We start from the raw sequence: 21,513 nt of genomic DNA, 5'->3' as shown, positions 1-21,513 counted from the left end.
GCTTAGAAATAATGATTTTTTAAGCTAGACAGACATGTGGCCCAAGCACTTGAATTAAAACACTGGACATTGCATGGCTACTTAAAATGTTTAACCTTGGAATGTTAAAAGCATTTCATTTTTAAATTGGCCAAGCTAACTTTGAAGTAGACAATTTTCCATGCCCCCCCCCCTCCCCCGCCTCATTTCTCAGCCGGGAACATGACTTGCAAAAACAAAGTTCAGTCACGTGACGCGATAACTTACGAATAACCATCTTAGTTCAAATTCAGTTTATTACATGAAAGTTAAAAATACATAACATTATTATTCAAAGTGTTACAAAAATGTCAACAAATTTTTTTTATTATTTTCCGAGTGTGCGGTACAACAATTTTCTCTGCATCCGATACTGCATTTCCCCTCGTCTAATCATAAAATGCAAAACTTTGCGTACAGCGTGTTCAGGATAATTTTGCTTGATGAATGACTGGATGATTGTTTGTTCAGAAACTTGGGTTCCAATGGCAAAGCGTTGTTTGAGTTGTTTTTCAATTCTCTGAAACAGCTGATGCTCTTCCTCTGTTGTAAAACCTTCAGCCCCGGATAAATCTCCCGTCATTGCAGCTTGTAAAGTCGAAACTTGGAATAAACGTAAAGCTTCATCAACATGAACTTCAGTAGCAAATGGTTTCAGTTGCATCTTGGCTAAACTTTCTGAAATCCTGATAATAGCTTCTAGCTGTCGTACTGTAATTGGAATTGCTGATCTTTTTTCAGTCTCCAACTCGTGTTCTCTGGTACCATTTCTCATCAAAACATAGCGATTTTTCAGCTTTTCTCCCGCCTCAACTGATAGTCTAGGTCCACACTTTCTGCGACAATAAGCGATATACTTTTGCAGCAAGTTAATTGATAATTCTCCTTCAGCCAACTCTTCATTAGTCAAGACGGCGTTCATATGAACATTCATGATGTGTTTAGCCAATGTCTTATCCCTATTCTCGTCGTGTTCATCCTTGACTATGAAAATCATATCAAAACGAGACAAAATTGTTGGCATGAAGTCTATATTCTTCTCTAATTTGCTGTCATCCCATCTTCCAAAAACGCTGTTAGCAGCTGCAAAGACTGAACATCGAGAATTCAAGGTTGTTGTGATGCCAGCTTTAGCAATGGAGATGGTTTGCTGTTCCATAGCTTCGTGAATGGCTACCCTGTCATCTTCCCTCATCTTATCAAATTCGTCAATACAAACAACCCCTCCATCAGCCAAAACCATGGCTCCTCCTTCAACTACAAAATTTCTGGTGACTGGATCTCGGTTGACTGAGGCAGTTAAACCAGCTGCACTGCTACCCTTTCCAGAAGTGTAAATGCCAATTGGAGAGACTTTCTCAACGAATTTCAACAGCTGACTCTTGGCAGTACCAGGATCTCCAAGAAGCAACAGATTAATGTCCCCTCTTAAAGTTAAACCGTCAGGGAGACGTTTCCTTGAGCCTCCAAATAGTAAAGCGACAATAGCCTTCTTGATGTCAATACTGCCATATATTGATGGTGCAATGCTGTTAGTGATCTTTTCATAAATGTTAGGACTGTTGGCCAAGTTTGATAACATTTCTTCTTCTTCTGGAGAAAAAGAGGCAGAACCAGTTCTACCAGAACCATCAACATCTACAAGTATTCCAACAACTCTAAGATAAGGTTTCCTAATTCCAGCGTTGCTACCATCTCCTCCTTTTCGACTGCCACTCATCTTTTTAATAGAATATATTCCAATGATTGTGACGCGATTCCCAGGAACAACTCTGTCGCAAATGAATCTATCACAGTAGAGTTGAAGATGACGTGGCATTTCACCATGAGGTACATCTTCAGGAGCTTCTTGCAACTTCATCATTTGAAAATCAACGCATTTGCACTTGTCTGGGATAATAAAAAAGGGGTCTACGGGACATCTTGGTTGATTGGTTTGATCAGAGTTGCATTTTCTTGGTAAAGCATAGCCTTCTAAACCGGGTTTAACAGCGATGTTGTTGATTATTTCTTTGCAATTTCTACATTGGATTGCGATTCTGGTAGCCTTCGATCTAATTCCCGTAGCAGAAATGATGATTCCAGGGATTTTAACAAGTTTGGAAACCTGATCTGATTTCAAATCACGAAGATGCATTGGATTTGCATCAGATGTTAGAATTATTTGGATGTCTTCCATCTCTTCCTCTCCTTCTGGCCTGGGCCGGGTTATTTCGTCAGCTACTTCCCTAGCCGCATCTTCAAAAAGTGGGAGATGTTCCGTTGGTTGTTTGTTGATTTTCTCAGCCAGTCCTTCGTCAAAGCTACTCAAATCATCCAGGGATACTTCCAACCAGTATTGACCCAAATTATAATGGTGTTTTAGTTGATCTCTGTAGCGGTATTGGAAATTTCCTTCGTGAAACTGACGTATAAACTCTTTAAACTTTCTTTTTGTTGCTTGTAAATTGGCATGATCATCCACATTGCTTGGGTCATCACCAAAGTTGTCGCTATAGAACACACCTGCATCATCAAATCCCGCCATTTACTGTAAATGTAGCGTAGTAGAGTTAAAAACCTGTTAAATATATTTCAACAAATTTTATTTTAATATATTTACCCTGATTTATCCCGATTCACGTTAATAAATTGCTGAAGGTTCGCTTATCTCACACGCGGCCCAAGTTCTTTGCACGCGGCTTCAGTAAGTTGTTGTTACAAAGAAACTTTTTGGCGGGAAAACGTCTCTTGTCAGCTGGACGAGCGACCAATGAAAACGTGACTTCATAATTTGGCGCGAAAACCTCAGCCAATCAGAGAAATTCAGCCCTTTAAATTTTTTTATGTAGTTGCAACTTTTACAAAATATAAAATAAAAAACCATAATAAACCATATCATTTTATTAAAACTTGTTCTGCAAGGTACATTTTTATGTAAAATGAATTATTTTTAAATTGTCGATGCGAAAACTTTGTATCTAGTCAAAAAATAAGAATTTGAAGGTCAGCAAAGGACAATCGAGTCGATTTTTCCTTGTCCTTGATTCAGAACATTCATAAGCAGCAGTTCCTCATCAGCGTTCGGCGGAAAGAGTAGAGCCGGCATCCTTACAGTAATAATTAAAAACCCAAGTTTAAATTAAAACAATCAAATTATTATAAAAATGGTGAGTTTAATGTTAGTTATTTCTTCATATTGTAACTTACTGTATCCCGATTTTCGTAAAAAAAAAGTGGAAAAATATGGTTAAACACAAATGCCCCTTAAGCCTGATTAGGCTTAGGAAACCAAAGCTATAAAAATGTCACATCATACTAGGAGGATAAAATAGTCGCCACATTTTTTCGCGTTTTGGCGTCGTTGGCGACTGTGAAAGAGAATTCCAAAGTCTATTAATAAATCATATATACAAATTTTCTAACGCAGGCTGAACCTGTAAGAGTTTTAGTAACTGGTGCTGCTGGCCAAATTGCCTATTCTCTACTTTTCTCCATTTCTAAAGGCGATGTATTTGGCCCTGATCAGGTATTTAATACTAAATGTAAATTAAATTATTACCCGGGCATTATAATAATGATTTTTTACAGCCAATCATTCTCCATTTATTGGATATTCCCCCCATGATGGGTGTTTTGGAGGGTGTGGTTATGGAACTAATGGATTGCGCTTTCCCTTTGCTCCGAGATGTTGTTCCTACATCTGATGAGAAAACTGCCTTCAATGATATCGAAGCCGCGTTCTTAGTTGGTGCCATGCCGAGAAAGGAAGGTATGGAGAGGAAAGACCTTTTGGCTGCCAATGTCAAGATTTTTAAGAGCCAAGGAAAAGCTCTGGATCAATATGCTAAGAAGACTGTTAAGGTCTTAGTGGTTGGAAATCCAGCTAACACAAATGCTCTTATCTGTAGCAAATACGCCCCTTCAATACCAAAGGCTAATTTCTCAGCCATGACCCGTTTAGATCAAAATCGTGCTCAAGCCCAAGTATATTTTTATTTTTTTATTAACTAGACTAGAGTTTTTTTTTTTTTTGTTTTTTTGGAATAGCTATAGAGTGGCTTCTTTTTTAGATTGCAAAACGTGTTGGTGTTCCTGTTAACAATGTTTCCAATGTTATCATTTGGGGAAATCATTCTTCAACCCAATTCCCTGACATTAGCCATGCTACTGTAGTAGCGGGAGGAGCTACTCATAAGGCTGCTGATGCCGTGAAAGATGATGCTTATTTGCAAGGCGAATTCATTACTGTAAATTTCAGAATAATTTTCAATAGGGTTGCTGCATTATATGGTCTTTTAAAAATTGGGAATTTTGGCAAACTTGGTTCAAAATTGGGAATTTTGGCAAACTTGGTTCAAAATTGGGAATTTTGGCAAACTTGGTTCAAAATTGGGAATTTTGGCAAACTTGGTTCAAAATTGGGAATTTTGGCAAACTTGGTTCAAAATTGGGAATTTTGACAAACTTGGTTCAAGATTGGGAATTTTGGAGCAACCCTTTTAGATTTTGGCTAAGTTTGACTTGGGGTTAACTTAAATATATATATATAATTGGAACTTTAGACTGTTCAAAAACGTGGTGCTGCTGTTATTGCAGCTAGGAAGCTTTCATCCGCCATGTCCGCTGCCAAAGCAGCTTCTGATCATATGAAAGAGTAAATTACATCTTTTTATCATCAACACCCGACCCAATTTCAATTTGAAACTGATTGTAAACGCATCAATATAGTTGGTGGCAGGGAACTGCCGAAGGACGTTGGGTTTCAATGGCTGTAATTTCTGATGGATCTTACGGAGTAGCCGCTGACGTCATGTACAGCTTCCCTGTTCAAGTTGGAAATGATCGTAATTGGCGCATTGTCCAAGGATTGGAAATTAGCGATTTTGCTAGGGAAAAATTGGATTTAACCAGCCAAGAATTGATTGCCGAACGAGAGGAAGCTCTCAGTGTTTGCCAAGATTGACGGGAAGGTTCACCTACAGCCAAACTCTGAAGGAAGAAAACTATATCATCGTATTCTTGGTGGAAGATGAGAAGAAGATAGAGATGACGTTTCTAGCTTGGCTCTTTATAACCTTTTTTTTTTTTTTTTTTGAATAGAAGATATTGACCTTTAGAGAACAGAAAACCCTTAAAACTTATTTTCAAACCCTTTTTTAATTATTTTTCAATCATTTTCAACTTTATTCTTTCTTTCTTTCTTTCCTTCTTTCCTTCTTTCTTTCTTAGGATATTCAATTTACTTTTAGGGGTGAATTTAGTTTACATTTAGAAGAATCTTTACTCTTTAGAAACAATGTTAGTGCCTATAATCATTCATTATAACGCGAAATTATCACTGAAAAATTTAATAGAAAGCAAAATAAAATTCGTTTCCAAAATGCTTTCCGAGATAATAAAAATAATTTTGGAGAAATGCTTATAGGCCCTACTAATATAAAATGTACCTAAAAATGACTATCAAAAACTTTAAAAAACAAAAAAAAAAACATGCCTGGGAAAGTTAACGAACCTTCAATACGCACTTAACTTCAAACTTTTTATTTCACAACATTGTTTTTTAATTCAATTCATTTGAAAAGGATTAAGTTTGGGAAAAAAAAATTTAGTATTTGTCTAATTAATTTTTTTTTCTCTTTAGGCTGTAGGTAGAAAACCGAAACCCATTAATTAATTAATTAATATATTAATGATTATTCCCATTTATTTTCTACGAAGTTGTATTTTTTTAGAGACACATTGTTGTAAAATTGCAATAATTAATAATGTGAAGATAAAAAACAAATATATAATAAACAAATAGGTACTATAATAGACCATTTATCAGCTCAAAAAGTCTTGGGTTTTTGTTTTTATGTTATTTGTTACAGATGTCGCTGGATACCTTTTGAGAGCACGGAGCTGTATTGTAGAAACTGAAGGAGTAGAGACTCTCGTAGCTTCCCCTCTATTAAAAAAAGCTAGACCTTATTTGTCCTTATTAAAAAGGGGGTATGAATTTTGACCCTCCCTCCAAACCTAGGCGAGCCAATGTAAACAATAAAGATGGCCGCGAGCTACGAACGTTCAGGAGAGTTAAGCCTCGGTCTTTTGTGTATTGAGTCCGGGGTGACGGGAGTTTCTCAAGCGTTTGCAAATCTTATTTAAATTTTTATTTTTACCACTATTATTTCTATTTATATTAACTATAATATGGAAAATATTCAAAGAATTAAGCCGGGAAAGAAGAAAACGACGCCTTCTTTAAAACACGTGACGTCAGAGATTGTTTACATTGGCTCGGTATGCGCGAAAATTGTGCGCGGAGCACTAGTACGGTTATGTCTAGGCCCTAGAGGCCTAGCAGTCTTGGAAATAAGGAATTTTTTGAAACTAGTCCTCGGGACCAGTGACCCCCAGCGTCTACAATATTAAACTGGTCCTTGGGACCAGTGACCCTATCCCTAATTTATTTTTTACTAATCCTATTGAAAAATTAAGGGAGTATTTCGTTGACGCACAGCCCATTCGATCGGGCTATAGATGCAAAATTATGTCAAAAATCAGAGTTAACTCCGTCATTGGGGGAACACCGTTTTTGCGTCCTAATTTTGAAAATACTGGTTGAAATCTCATGAAATTTTAATGAGATTTGCAATATAATGTTTGGTATTTTTGTGCAAAGTTTTTCTCTTACAAAGCTTTTTGTAACAACATTAAAACGAAAATGAACTACAATTTAATGGCTTAGTCTAAAACAGTTTAAATTTGTTTCCTTCAGCTTCACTGGTTCGAGTCTCTTGAAATTTTAGTGAAAGGCATATTTAAAGGTTTTAAATTATTGTGGAAAATTTCAAACTTTTAAAACGAATAGTCCTTTTCCTAAAATTTCCCTAAGGTTGTAGGATTATGCACAAGCACAATTTTAATGAATTTTTTGGAAGTGAATTGTTTCTTTGAAAACTTTGAAACTTTGCATCATAACTTAAAACCGTTCAATGTGCCTCTCACTAAAATTTCAAGAGATTCGAACAAGTGAAACGGAAAAACTTATTAAACCATTCCAAGACCAAGCCCTTTAAGTAGGGCTAATTTTCGTTCTAATATTTATACAAAAAAACTATAGAAGGGAAACTTTTTAAAATTTCCAAAACATAGCAAACGTTGTTTTGCACATCACTTTAAAAGTTCAAGAGGTTTGCACCAGTAGTTTCAAAATTAGGGCAAAATAACTGTGTTCCTCCCATAGCCGGTCATGTTAAAAGCTGGCTCCTTGGATTTTTCGAGCGAAAAAGCTCATAATTACCAACACGCGCTTTTACATAGGAAAAACATTGTGTGAAGCCAAAGCGTGATCGAGTGGGCTGTTGTTGTAGCTGGTAGCAAGGAAGGCAACTTAGGCAAGAATGAGAAAATGTCAAGGCTAGGAGACTATATCCATGGAGTAGAAAGTTATGACTAGAATTTTTAAACTGGTCCCTCCTGAATTTTCATAAAAATTCTCAATTAATAAACTGGTCCCAAGGACCAGTAACCCCCGGATTTTGAATAAAAAAACTGGTCCGAGCAATTAATAAACTGGTTTTTGACCTGTGGACCTGTGCTATTTCCAAGACTGAGGCCTAGTCTCTACTCCTACAATACAGCTCCGTGTTGAGAGAAGGTCATATATATTGTGGTATCATAGAGAGTATAGAACGGGAGTAGAAACTGTTTTTAATCTCTACGTCGTTTATTAACAGCTTTGATAAAGGCTTTTAGTACTCGCATTTCTGCATTATTTATTTATTAGTTAGTTTTTTTTTACGTTATTTCAAAAGGCAGAGAAAAAAGTCGGTGGCAATACCGAAATTTAATCGCAAAATTGTCCCAACCGAGAACTCACTACTGTATTCTTCTTATTTCAACTCCTGTCTTTATACTCCCCCTGATGAACTTACGATTTCTGAAGTGGAACTGTGGATGAGATTGCGTTGGCACTTAGAAGTTGGCTGTTTTTGGAAGATTCGAAGTCAGCGATATATTATCATATCTTTATAGTTAAACATTTAGTCTAATATTGGAAAATTTCGACATTATGTATTTGTGAAGGATTAGAAAATTCCACCCCGAAAGTTGCTAAATAAGTTTTTTTTCCAAGCCTTTTTCAAATGTTGATCAGTCTATGACCAAGTCCTACTTCAGTCATTTTTCAGATTAATTCTTTTAATTTACCTTTAATTCCCCGCTATTAATTGCAAAAATGATCTTCAGTTCGAATGATGTTTTGAGCGTAGGTCAGCTGAAAAGGCTGGCCGAACATAAATACAGCGCGTCCGGTTCCACGTTACTCGATCCCATCATGCAACCGTTTTGGAATTGGTTAGTATTGAAATTTCCCATGTGGGTTGCTCCAAACTTAATGACCATCGCTGGTCTTATCGTCAACATTGTCACGTCCCTCATACTCGTATATTATAGTCCTGATGCCAGGCAAAGCGTAAGTTCCGTACCATTAATACTAACTCCAATCTTAAGTTTTGTACCAAATCACGTTGTAATATCAGGCTCCTTGGTGGACGTTTTTGCTTTGCGGGCTTGGTTTGTTTATATACCAAACATTGGACGCGTTAGATGGCAAACAAGCCCGTAGAACCGGTAGTAGTTCACCATTGGGTGAACTATTTGATCATGGTTGTGACTCTGTATCTACAGGTAGTGTTTGAGTTGTTAACTCTATGAATGTGGGACGTATAAGACTTAACATGTCAAATTCTTGACAGTTTTTGTAACGTTGGGTATTTGTATCGCTGTACAATTAGGAACGTACCCTTCACTGATGTTTTTCCAATGTTTCGCAACCATTAGTTTATTTTATTGCGCACATTGGCAAACATACGTTTCGGGCACATTGAGATTTGGAAAGTATGTCTTCGTATTTTGAGAGTCCAAAATGATAGTTGAACTAAAAGTCTCACTCTTAAAAGATTTGACGTAACAGAGGTTCAATTTTCTGTGATAGCTGTACACCTAATATCAGCCATTTTTGGGCCTTCATTTTGGAGTACTCAGGTAACTTAGTACCCCAGTGTGTGACGGAGAATGTTGTACTTGTTTATTTAACACGGCTGTAAATTTAATTTATCAAAACATGATTTATTTTAAATATATATTTTTTCTTTTTTAAGACTAATTAGGTGTATTCACTAATGATTGCGCTTTAGATTCCCTTTATTAACATGGAAGTCAGATTTGTTCCATTCATCGGCCAAGTCATTGGTTCTACTATAGCCATATGCAGTTATTGCTCGGTCATATTTACGGGTGGAGCTGGGAAAAATGGCTCTACCGTAGCTGTAAGTGGTGTAGCTGACCCACTGTAGAGCCTCAATTATTCCGGAGCCAATGCTTTAGCCGCTTATTTAACAATTGCAAACTTAAAATTCCCATGAACTAGCTAGGATAACTCACTAACTGCACCAATTATTTGGTCACTGTGATGGTTTAAAAAGCTAGGAGTTTTTTGCGCGAATTATTATTTTTTTTAAAGCTTTGTATGTGGGGCTTCTATATTTTACCGGTTAGAATTCTTAGTTGTTGGTTTATTTATTGTTCTAAGGTTTTTTAGTGATCACTTGTTTTAAACGAAATGCTATTTCCATTTTCTCTTCCCTTATTTCTTCATTCCTCTCCCAAAAAAAAAAAAAAAAATAAAAAAAAACCCCCACAAATTTTTCTGGTACTTTGACGATGACCTTAAACCACTCAACCTTGAGTAGATACCATTTTTACACGTGGAATTCCGGCTTATGCCAGTGGTGTTGGCTCTGTCCGTCACTTTCTTAATGTGCTACAATTACATAGCCGTCATTCTGAGCGGGGGTGTGGGAAAAAATGGCTCCACTGTGGCTGTAAGTTTTTTTTTTTTTTTTTTTTTCAATTTACTTACGCAGTGGGCGCAGCATTTCAATTTTTGAAAATTCTTTAAACTTTAAAGGGGCTGTAAAGAAGACAGCGGCGGGTGGGTAAAAATTATTTGAAAAACGTCAGAGGCACGTGACCGAGGAGAGGCGTGGTTCAAAGAAGCTTAGTTCGTTTTATTTCGAAAACTACCACTTCATGGTATTGGCGCTGCAATCTCACGAAAAACAAGGACTAGATGTTAACTAGTTCCACTCCATGTGGAGTCTTTGTATCTTGGCATCACGTGATGTCTGTGACGTATTTCAAATAATTTTTACCCACCCGCCGATGCCTTCTTTGCAGTCCCTTTAAAGGAAAAGTTCAGAAAACAATAATAATTAAAAGAACAGCCTTTTTCTAAGTATACAAGGAAAAATATTAAAAAATGTATATATTATCAAAAACGCGGACTACTGAGCCGCCATTGCTTTAGTGGCGTCTGCTAGCCAGAACCTATTACCCCTCTCAGCCTGTGAGAATTCAACCAATCCCGTAGGTGTAAGTGGTTCTGGCTAGCAGACGCCACTAAAGCAATGGCGGTGCAGTAGTCCTCGTTTTTAAGACTAAGTCTGACTAATTAAATGTTTATTATTTTGTAATAAGAGATCATTTATTTATTTTTTAATATTTTTCCCTTTATATTTAGGAAAAGGCCTTTCTTTTAAGGTATAATCATGGATAAAGAATGCGCTTGAGGAAATTTGTTTTTACGCTATAGGATCGGCAACTCCCTATCTCGAACGACGACAGCTTATTCTGTATATACTCTATTACAACATCGGTTGTCAGCACGCGCAAAGATAGGTCTCGATGTAACCTAGCCTTGCGCGTGCTGACAAGAGACAAAAAAACTTCCGGATATTTTAAACTGATTTTAAATCCTGAAGATCCTGAAGTTTTTTGTCTCTTGTCAGCACGCGCAAGGCTAGATTACATAGAAACCTAGCTTTGCGCGTGCTGACAACCGATGTTGTAACAGAGTATATACAGAATAAGCTGTCGTTCGAGATAGGGAGTTGCCGATCCTATAGCGTGAAAACAAATTTCCGCACGCGCATTCTTTATCCATGGTATAATGTTACGTTACCTGAACTTTTCCTTTAATAAATTAAACCTATTAATCGTGTGTTTTGGTGGGGAATTTAATTATATTTAGGGCACAAGTGTATTATCGCCTTTTATTCCCATGGGATTGGTTGTTCTCCCAGCTTTTATAATTTACCAAAAATCAAAATTTAACGTGTACGAGAATCACCCGTGCCTCTATATCTTGGCATTCGGTTTTGTGGCTGCAAAAGTCACTAATCGCTTAGTCGTAAGTGATTGAAACCATAAGTTTATAAGATATGTTCCATAAGTGTGTCACTCGTTAATGAGAGCTTTTCATGAAGTGACGTAGGTGAAACGTCATAGATTCTTGAAAAGCGACGCGTAGTGAGGCCTTGTCAAAGGCTTAGTACAGACTAAAGAGGAGGATGGACTGCAAAACCGAGTGTAGTCAATTCTCGCGTCGTTCTTGAACTAGCTCTCATTAAGCCTCTAACATTACGAAGTATGGGTAGTGACAAACTTATGGAACATATCTTATAAACTTATGTTGAAACATAACCGAAAATGTTAGTAACAAAATAAATAAGACCCCGCCCTTTTTATTTTATTACAAATAGGTAGCTCATATGACCAAAAGCGAAATGAGCTACCTTGACTCGGTACTGGTTGGTCCTGGGATGCTATTTTTGAACCAATACTTTAATTTTTTTATACCAGAATACGCCGTATTGTGGTTATGTTTGGTACGTTTGTCGATAATAAACAGGGTTCATACAAACCTGGAAAACAGGGAAAACCTGGAAACATCAGGGAAATAAATAGTTGACAACAACCTCAGGGAAATTTGCGTCAAACAGGGGCCGAGTAATTAAGCAAAATGTTCATAAACATACCCTCCATAGGAATAGCGTTACACTATACTTTGGAGGCTTGTAACTCAGGTTCTACTAGACATACGGGGATGCCCTTTGAGTATATTATAGTCCTATTTGCCCCCCATCCAACCATACTAAAGACTTGGGACTAAGACAAACCGGGGCCGAGTAATTAAGCAAAATGTTCATAAACATACCCTCCATAGGAATAGCGTTACACTATACTTTGGAGGCTTGTAACTCTGGTTCTACTAGAGATACGGGGATGCCCTTTGAGTATATTATAGTCTTATTTGCCCCCCATCCAACGATACTAAAAACTTGGGATTTCATCAAACAGGGGCCGAGTAATTAAGCAAAATGTTCGTGAACATACCCTCCATAGGATTAACATTACACTATACTTTGGAGGCTCGTAACTCTGGTTCTACTAGAGATACGGGGATGCCCTTTGAGTATGTTATAGTCCTATTTGTCCCCCATCCAACCATACTAAAGACTTGGGGCTACGACAAACAGGGGCCGAGTAATTAAGCAAAATGTTCATAAACATACCCTCCATAGGATTAACATTACACTATACTTTGGAGGCTCGTAACTCTGGTTCTACTAGACATACGGGGATGCCCTTTGAGTATGTTATAGTCCTATTTGCCCCCCCCCCCTCCTTCGTTAACATTTGCTCCATATGATACTCCATATACGGGAAAAACATGGAAAATTCAGGGAAGTATATGGAGAAAAACCTGGAAATCTCAGGGAAATTTGTTTACCAATAGTTGTATGAACCCTGAATAAATCATCCCTAAATTTATCAATCGCTAAAAATTCAAAGTTTTTTTTTTTTAGGTTTACGCTGGAGCCGATTTATTGCATTATTGCTTCATAGTTTGTAATCAAATCTGTTATCATTTAAATATTCATTTGTTGAAAATCACGCCTAAATCAGCAACAGCGGTGGGAACTTCCAAAATAATAGAAACGCAGTCTTTACACTCTCCACGAGTGGCCAACGTATTGAACACCTCAAATGGTATGAACAAGAGAATGACGCGTTCTCATAAACGCTGAAAATTATAACACACACCTCCCCCCTCCCTCCCACACCACGTAGGCCTATTTTTCTACTAGTACCTTCAAGAGAGATTAAATAATATATCTCTAACTAATATAAGACTGAATTTATTATCCTAGTTTGATTGATTCAACTTGGATACTAAATTAAAAAAAATTAATTCTTTAGTTAGATTATTAATTATAATTAATTTGGGCTACAAATTATATAATTTTTGGTGCTATTCTAATATATTTTATTAGGTTTTAGATGCTTGGCTAAATTATTGGTGTAGTAATAGAAATTTTGGATTTTCTCTATTTCGGGAAACTTTTAATTAATTTAATTAACTCTAAATTTAATTAATATAAGAGATTAAACTGGCTGCTGGTATTAAATATAAATTTTGAACCAATCATTAGCCATAATGTTCGTAACAATCCTGGTGGCTAATGTGCTTAATTACTGTTAAATTAGAAATGTAGTTGGGCGTAGAGTAGAGTAGAGTAGACATTTTGCGGAATTTCTTTGGGATTGTTTAAAAATTTATGTATAATTTCAATTTCTATTTCAATTTTTTTTAAAATACAAATATCCCGTTTCTTTATTCACCTTTTGAGCCTTAACGATATGGCTTCTGAACAAAATACTCTGCAAATATCTTTTTTTTTAAAACAAATTGAGTTTCTTTAATTTGTATTTGATTGGGGGGGATAATAAAAAAATAATTAAAAATAAACTAGAATTCAGTTGATACAGAAGTGAGATGAGACCAGAAGTACTGAGCTAACCAAATTCTTAATTCACTTGGCGAAAGTGAATATTCTTGATAACACACGAACGGTTGGCCCTCTGGTGGCGATTTCAGAATTTCCCCTCCAAAAACATGAGACGCTCGCGGTGGTATACGGTCGAACTAGATTCAAGGAGCCGCGTCCGTGTTCCGCGGCTTTAGGATGAGGGGAAGGGGGGGGGGTAGGAAATGTTTTTTGGAACTCGACCAATTTTTTTCTCAGTAGTGTAGGCGCGATGGAAGCGGCGTAAAATCCTCAAATTTGTTCACTAGTGCCAGGATCTACTATCAATGCTAGAGCCCTTCACTTCTAGTCTCATCTCACTTCTGGTTGATAGCATCGCAATTTTTTAACCTAAATGTGAATGAAATCAATTGAAATCTAGTTTAATTTGGAACTTTGGATTATCGGCAAAGATTAACAGGCAAACTGGTGATTGGGAGCACACTCGGACTCGATGATGCAGCTATGTGCCAAAATTTATCTATAATTAACCTTAAGCTTCTCAATAAGAATAGTTAATAACCAGCTAAGTTCTATTTCCATCCTGGTAGATCGATTTAACCAGTTTTACAACCACACCCTGCTTAATTATTACGTTATTCTTATTTTTAATTCAATTTTTATTTTCAAATGCATGCCATTGAAAAACTCAAAACCCCGCTACACAGGATGATTGATTGATATTGCCTAAGGAAGTTAAATTTAATTTGAGAGATAAAATAGTGCCATTTAATCCTATTAATTAATTATTACCTCTGATAAACCGTGAATTTGAGGAGAAAAAATAAACTTTCCGATAAAGCCAGTTGGATATTATTTTCCTTTAGTTTTATAAAGAACCAAGCTGTTCAATTTTTGAAATTCCTTACAACTTATATATATATATATATATATATTTCTCGTTGATAGGGTTGTTAATTGCGTGATAATTAAATATGGTAATTAATTTGATATTATATTTATGAATAATTTTTTTTCCCTCCTGGCTCGCGTTCCTGCTTTAAATGCCACAATATTAAATTTCACAAGAAAAAAACAAATGTTACGTTTTATTATGAAAAATATGAATGATCATAAATAATATTTATTTTATAAATAATTAATTTCCGAATTTGCATTATATTTTTAAGAATTTTCAAGACTAGAATTTTTGTTTTGTTTATTCTTAACGGGATTGTTTTTTGGGGGGCGAAATTAAATAAGGAGATTAAAATTATACGTACGAGATTGAAAGATTTTTTATTTGTTTTTATGTCAAAAATTGGCTCAATTTTTGCATAAAGTTGCAAATAATACTAGGCCTAATTTCATAAAAAACATTAATTAAACCAAGAAGTGATATCTAGTTTATTAGGGAGAAGTTATAAGATGCCTAAGTATTCGCGCGCCATTGTCCCAGTCCCCCTTTCAAAATACAAGGGGGGACGTGAAAGGAGGCCGGCGGGCTATTTCGCTGCCTCTCCTCAGTCGAAAAATACGTAATTTTCGTCATTCGCGTCGCGCTGACGTGCACGAGTTTTCAAGAACCAATGAGATGCATGCTGGTTGTAATTTAGAGGCGGCGGGGATTAACTCCGGACCTACATTTTGGACTGGAGATAAAGCTAGAAATATGGCAAATTTATACCTTCTCCCTAGTAAACTAGATATCACTTCTTGATAAAACCAGAAAAAAACCTATCGTCTACCGTATCGATCCATCAAAAATCAACGTAAGTTTATTAATGAGCTTAACGAGTGTCAAGCAGTGTTGTTAATTACCCTTAAAACGCATCTTCTCTGTAGCTTTTTGCTCAAATTTTGTAATTTTATACAGGTTATACTATAATGAAATATATTTAGCGTAACAACTAGGGTAAGATGAGAAAACTATCAATATTAGGCTAATGTAATAAACAAATAATCATAATTAATAACTTAATCAAATATCGGAGGGGGAAACACTGAACTACCTGCTGACATGCTTGTAAATTAATTTTAACCAATCAACAAAAACTAAACTACGTGTCTCGAGTAATTAATCTAATTATTAAACGAAAGTTAGGGTTTTATTAGGTGTAAGCTGCTTCTTGTTTTTTTGTAGAAAAACAATGTTTCGAATTATTATTATTATTATTTTTTTTTCGTTCGATAAATATGTCATAGGCCTAGTCAGTAGTTTAAATCAGAATAATAACTGATAATTGTACACAAATAAAGTGTTTTTGATGACGAATATAGGGTTTATTTGATAGGTTCATGAATTTATTCATTAATTAATGAATAAATTCATGATAGGCCTTAAAGGGACTGTAAAGAAGGCATCGGCGGGTGGGTAAAAATTATTTGAAATACGTCAGAGGCACGTGACCAAGGAGAGGCGTGGTTCAAAGAAGCTTACTTCGTTTTATTTCGACAACCACCACTTCATGGAATTGGCGCTCCAATCTCGCGAAAAACAAGGACTAGATGTTAACTAGTTCCACTCCATGAGGAGTCTTTGTATTTTGGCATCACGTGATGTCTGTGACGTATTTCAAATAATTTTTACCCACCCGCCGATGCCTTCTTCGCAGTCCCTTTAATTCCTGGAAAGGGGGGGGGGATTTGTTGTCCTAGAAAAAAATACATGTTAGGGCTCTTAATTGTTGAAAAAGGGTGCAAAAAATCAAATCAAATCAAATCAAATCAAAATTTGAATTCTTTGAATTCTAAAAGACTTTTTACATTTTTAGACCCTTCTGAAATATTGGATCATGATACCGCACCCTATCAACAATTGAGTCCTAACGTTGACGATGACAGTTTGGATAATTACGAAGATCTGGAAATTCAAGACAATAATAGTGACCGGCAGCGTTTATTACCCTAGAGATTGATTGATTGCGACCAACCTAATGTCAGATTCGGAGCAAGATGGACCAATTCAGTCATTTATTTTAATATAGGCAATAACCCAATATAAAAACCCCCACCTAATATTGATTGCATTTAGCACGAGAAAACTGTAAGAAATGGAGATTGCAGAGTCATTTTTTTGCAAATATGCTGAGCTTTAATAGTCAAATATATAGATAAAACAAACAAACAAAGGTATTTTTAAAAATAATAACAATTAATATCATTATTTTAAGTTTTTAATACTAGCATTTAATTTAATTTAATTTAATTTCACTTGTTAGTTAGTGTGATATCTTGAGTTAATTTAACCAATTTATTTTTTTATTCAATTAATAGATCTGATTATTTTTTGCACAAGTATTAATTTTTGGGGTAATTAATTAAATATTAATTTATAGATCAAATTTATTTTTTTTTTTTTGGGATTTTTATTACATTTAGAAATAGAACAAGTAGATATAGAAGCAAGCGTGGCTTTTAAAACATAACCCTATATTTTTTATAAAATTTTTGCTAGTGTATATTAAAGTTAAGCTAATCAATATTTACCAGTACTTATAATTAATAAAAATTAAAAAGTGCATTAACAAATATTGTCCAGAAATTTCGTACACTTTCGCCAAGGTTACAAATTTTTGCATATACATTTTATCATAAGCTTATAAGACAAGACAGACACTTCCTGTACTTCGTAATGATAGAGACTTCTGCTTAGAGCTATTTCGAGAGCGACGTCTTGTTTCCAGGGAATTTACCGTTATGTTACTGTACAAACTGGTTTATACGAGATGGCTCGTATGTCTGTCATTCATACTTTAATACTTTATAACAAGAGTTTCGAAGTTGATTTACCGCGACTTCTTGTTTGTAAAAAGGGAATTTACCATTTCATACGATATCAAACTGGTTTATACGAGTTATGTTACGACTCGTATTTGTCTGTCTTTCATAATCAAGAGTAAGTTGAATTATCTTAAATCTTATTTAAGAGGCAGAAACACTAATTATCTTTCTAATCACGCGTTAATTAGTTTTTAATCCTAATTAACTGAATTTAATCAGAGAAAGTCAACTGCCCCTTCCAATAATTTTGTTAAGTATTTTAATTGAATTATTGTTACTTTTAATTAAAATTCATTATATTATTATCATTAGTATTTTCGTTTTTACACGAATCCTTTTTAGAAAAAAGACAAAATTTCTAACAATCGTGGAATTAGACTTGTTTTTATTTTGACTTTTTTTGTTAATCTAAAAAAGTCTTCACTCTTCAGTACTGAACTTTAAACATAAAACCAGTCTTCAAAAACCACGAAAGTTTAAGAACATTTTTCAGCTTTGTTTTCCACATATACTCAAGTTTTTTCTTGGTCCTCGCTTTAAGGGCCAAGTCAGGGTCCAAAAGTTTGATTCGGGACAGTTTAGGACCAAACAACTGGTTGCAGTTACATCTTGAAAAGGGGGATCCCACTCCACGCGAACTTTTAATCATGTTTCAGGATACTTTCATTTCAACACTTTCTACAGGTGATATTTTGGGTTAGATAACGCCCAAAGTGTAGAATAAGAAAGTTTTTAAGTACCGTTAAAGTTAAAACTTACTATCTTCGACGAACGAAAGCAAAACTAAACCATCACCGATCGCGCGGCAAAAGCTTGTCTGAGCCTGTTAGAAGACTGAAGATGTATAGTTGGAGAGATTCTCTGTGTCAGTCCGTTAGTCTTAAATTAGCTAACTAGTTCCTATATAGAAACAGTTCTAGAACGCTGCACACTCAAGTTGAGACAATCCTAGAAGCGGTAAATTCCCGCTCTTCCCGAAGAGAAAGGACCAATGAGAAGGCAGAACGTAAACTGTACTCCCTTTCAGTCTCATTTGTCCAGAACTATTTTCTTTCGTACGAGATGTAACATAGTGTGTTCATACGCATCTGTTTCCGCAGTTACGTGCGTCTCAACCTGATTTTAGTTATGATGTAATAAATTGAAACTTTTCAACTAGAGAAATATGCAGTTGCTTACAGCTAGGCCTATTTGCATATTATTATTTCGTTTAATTAGGGATTGGAGTAATCTTATCTCGCCTAACTGTATGACTCTAACCAAATTTATATGTTTTGATAAAGCGAAACAACAATATCAGTGTTCCGGCAAGGGTTTTCTAAGGGGGAAAATAAATTTTCGAGATTGTGATAACGTTTATTTTTTTCATGTAGCGGATGAGCATACGCTTTTCGCAGAAATTCGAGAATAAACGTTCATTAATTATACAAAAACTTAAAATCTGCATTTATATACAACCCGCGACACTTTTTCAAACCCACAAAGGGCCAGAAACTAGAAATTATTACATGTATTGCAATTTGAAATTAAGTTTAATCGATATGAGAAATTTCGTTTTAATTGCGTAGTTCAAACATTTGTTATGATTAGAAATTTTACAACAAAAACGGGTATAAATGCGGCGTTTCGAGATAAAAGCTTAGATTTTCACGTATGAAATTATATAGAATCTGTTCCCGTAAAAACTTATCCCTGTCAAATACAAAAATACAAAATGAGCTTTTAGCATTTTGATTTTTGAGCATCGAACAGATAACAAGCACACTTATTTCAATTAAAATTTCGCTTTACTATACTCCGAAAATGAGATCCGTCATTATGGTTTGTGACAGTGTCGTATTTCTAACGTTCATCATACATTCAGAATAAGTGTTCTTATACATGTGTTGTTACACCCTGTATAAGTTTTAAACTTCAATTCGAACTCGGAGTCATAATCGTCCTTGATTTAGCTCTTTGTTCCGAAACGCCGCAATAAATTTTCCACCTCGTAATGTTAAGCTCTATCACTCCATAGAGTTTAACCATGGATAAAGAATGCGCGTGCGGAAATTTGTTTTCACGCAATAGGATCGGCAACTCCCTATCTCGAACGACAGCTTATTCTGTATATACTCTGTTACAACATCGGTTGTGAGCACGCGCAAAGCTAGGTCTCTATGTAACCTAGCTTTGTACGTGCTGTCAAGAGACAAAAAACTTCAGGATCTTCAGGATTTAAAATCGTTTAAAATATCCTGAAGTTTTTTGTCTCTTGACAGCACGCGCAAGGCTAGATTACATAGAGACCTAACTTTGCGCGTGCTGACAACCGATGTTGTAACAGAGTATATTCTAGGAGAGCGATAGCTCTCTTAAGCCTGGTTCATTCACACCTGGCGAATTGAGGAGCGAACGGAGGAGCGAATAGCCCGTCATGAACAGTTCGCTACTCCGTTCGCGTAGTCTGACATAGTTTTGGCCATTCGCTCACCCCGTTCGCCCGGAATAGTTTCCAAACTATTTTTACGAGCGAATAGGTCAGCTTTGCCCGTATAAAATGTGGGTGGGTAGGAGGCCTTTTTATTCGCTGCTCAGCTCTTATCTATTATCGCCCAAAAATCTATTTTCTAGCGACCAGAGAAGATTTTTTTCTTTCTTTCATCATAATATACTTGGTCTTATCTTTAAGCAGAATGCTTTCTCTCAAAATTCTGTCATTCTTCTGAATATAAGGAGCCACCATTTGCAATAAACTCTCAAATGTTGTCGGAGTCATTCTCAACCACTTCTTATAATTGACTCTATCATTCATTCTTAATTTCCGCAATAGGTTATAGATACTGAATTGGTTACGACGTTTAATCAAATTCGATACAGTCCTTTTGATTTTTTTCTTGGCTGTTGGATTAAGTTCATCCTCTAGCTACAAAAATCCTACCCAATGTATTGCAAGCACCTTCTTTCTATCATTCTATCATCCATTGGAAATGATGAAAAAAGACAAACCAGCCAAACTTTCTGATTTTCCCGCCAATATAGCACCCCTACAGCTATTAATAAAATCTGTCATTGTAGACAAAGACTGGAAAGTGTAAAAGATAAGGTTTGAAAATGAACTGCCTGAAGTAACAGATATTAAAATTTTCACTTTTGAAGACATCATTATAAAACATCAATTATTTTAAAAAATTCTTATCTTACTTTTTTTCACCAAAATTACTTCGGGAAAGTATTTTAAAAAGGAACATGCGCGTTATTTAAAAATACTACGGCTTTACATTTTATTTTTTATCAAATATTTAAAATTAGGTAGAAAATTGACCCTATAACGTGAGAAAATCGTTGAGAGCTTACAAAATATAAACCGTATTAAAACTTTACAAAACATATTCTTAAATTGTAAAGCTTTCAAAGTATTAAATATTAACGTGCTGTGTTGCTCTCAAAGATCACGATTAATCTACAGATCTTTTCGACACTAATAACTAAATCACAAAGAAAAGGCCTATATTATTTTCCGCTTCGCAATATTTTCAATTTTAAAATATAAAAATTTAAACTCTTCAAGAGAAATCTTTTCAGATATCCAAGCATTTGAATCTCCTAGAATCAAATGTTAGTTGAAAGTAAAAGCAGTACCAAGCTAGTATCCCTTAAACCCTTCTTGGTGACAACTACTATTGAGGACAAAATAGTTGGTAAATATTGCTGAAAAATATTTTGGGAAAATGAAATTTTGGTGAAAAAAAGTAAGATAAGAATTTTTTAAAATAATTGATGTTTTATAATGATGTCTTCAAAAGTGAAAATTTTAATATCTGTTACTTCAGGCAGTTCATTTTCAAACCTTATCTTTTACACTTTCCAGTCTTTGTCTACAATGACAGATTTTATTAATATCTGTCACTTCAGTCTTCATATTAATTAAAATTCTTTAGAAAATATGGGAGAAAAAGTCCTAGGCCGTTGCGCGTCCATCGGTAATCTAGCTTAAATACCAGCCGTCGGTAATACGGCTAAATTACTAGTCGTCGGTAATGCGACTAAATTACCAGTCGTCGGTAATGCGGCTAAATTACCAGTCGTCGGTAATCTAGCTTAATTACCGGTC

General features: G+C 35.4%; 3 protein-coding genes and 1 long non-coding RNA gene across 7 annotated transcripts; 2 read left to right on the top strand and 2 right to left on the bottom strand.

Moving 5' to 3' along the window:
• Positions 1-257: 257 nt before the first annotated feature.
• Mcm5 (Minichromosome maintenance 5) lies at positions 258-2,771 on the bottom strand. The gene is made up of 2 exons (XM_089839937.1): positions 2,621-2,771; positions 258-2,548 (listed from the first exon to the last, which is right to left on the bottom strand). Exon 2 carries the CDS (start codon positions 2,543-2,545, stop codon positions 347-349), a length of 2,199 nt encoding a protein of 732 aa, XP_089696063.1. The 5' UTR covers positions 2,546-2,548; positions 2,621-2,771; the 3' UTR covers positions 258-346.
• Positions 2,772-2,956: 185 nt separating this feature from the next.
• Mdh1 (malate dehydrogenase 1) lies at positions 2,957-5,835 on the top strand. Its single transcript, XM_089839959.1, has 6 exons — positions 2,957-3,167; positions 3,428-3,526; positions 3,589-3,984; positions 4,071-4,247; positions 4,563-4,654; positions 4,729-5,835. The coding sequence occupies exons 1-6, from the start codon at positions 3,165-3,167 to the stop codon at positions 4,961-4,963; spliced, it is 1,002 nt and encodes a 333-aa protein (XP_089696085.1). The 5' UTR covers positions 2,957-3,164; the 3' UTR covers positions 4,964-5,835.
• A 2,077-nt stretch (positions 5,836-7,912) lies between these two features.
• Positions 7,913-17,168, top strand: bbc (choline/ethanolaminephosphotransferase 1 bbc). 4 transcript variants are annotated; one of them, XM_089839940.1, is made up of 10 exons: positions 7,913-8,458; positions 8,526-8,673; positions 8,742-8,883; positions 8,946-9,030; positions 9,183-9,314; positions 9,738-9,869; positions 11,078-11,236; positions 11,589-11,714; positions 12,696-12,879; positions 16,412-17,168. In XM_089839940.1, the coding sequence occupies exons 1-10, from the start codon at positions 8,222-8,224 to the stop codon at positions 16,546-16,548; spliced, it is 1,482 nt and encodes a 493-aa protein (XP_089696066.1). In that variant the 5' UTR covers positions 7,913-8,221; the 3' UTR covers positions 16,549-17,168. The 4 variants fall into 4 exon arrangements, with proteins under 4 accessions (XP_089696066.1, XP_089696069.1, XP_089696068.1 ...); XM_089839943.1 differs by lacking the exon at positions 16,412-17,168 and adding an exon at positions 14,366-15,912; XM_089839942.1 differs by lacking the exon at positions 9,738-9,869 and having other exon boundaries at positions 7,915-8,458.
• On the bottom strand, positions 16,706-19,023 carry LOC149674083 (uncharacterized). Its single transcript, XR_016367007.1, has 2 exons — positions 18,180-19,023; positions 16,706-18,098 (listed from the first exon to the last, which is right to left on the bottom strand). It is a non-coding gene; the product is annotated as an uncharacterized LOC149674083 (long non-coding RNA).
• Positions 19,024-21,513: the final 2,490 nt, after the last annotated feature.

This window comes from Phalangium opilio, unplaced genomic scaffold (assembly GCF_054372755.1).
Source record: "Phalangium opilio isolate 3A_F unplaced genomic scaffold, DU_Popi_V2 ptg000048l_1, whole genome shotgun sequence".
Lineage (NCBI taxonomy): Eukaryota > Metazoa > Arthropoda > Arachnida > Opiliones > Phalangiidae > Phalangium > Phalangium opilio.
This window is presented reverse-complemented; position numbering and strand designations above follow the sequence as displayed.

Excerpts from the sequence above, each read along its gene's own strand:
- Mcm5 (XM_089839937.1), bottom strand. The coding sequence starts at position 2,545 with ATGGCGGGATTTGATGATGCAGGTGTGTTCTATAGCGACAACTTTGGT.
- Mdh1 (XM_089839959.1), top strand. Across the intron at positions 3,985-4,070 it reads AAAATCGTGCTCAAGCCCAA|ATTGCAAAACGTGTTGGTGT; the intron begins GTATATTTTTAT and ends CTTCTTTTTTAG. Across the intron at positions 4,248-4,562 it reads TGCAAGGCGAATTCATTACT|ACTGTTCAAAAACGTGGTGC; the intron begins GTAAATTTCAGA and ends TTGGAACTTTAG.
- bbc (XM_089839940.1), top strand. The coding sequence starts at position 8,222 with ATGATCTTCAGTTCGAATGATGTTTTGAGCGTAGGTCAGCTGAAAAGG. Across the intron at positions 9,031-9,182 it reads CTTCATTTTGGAGTACTCAG|ATTCCCTTTATTAACATGGA; the intron begins GTAACTTAGTAC and ends ATTGCGCTTTAG. Across the intron at positions 11,237-11,588 it reads AAGTCACTAATCGCTTAGTC|GTAGCTCATATGACCAAAAG; the intron begins GTAAGTGATTGA and ends TATTACAAATAG.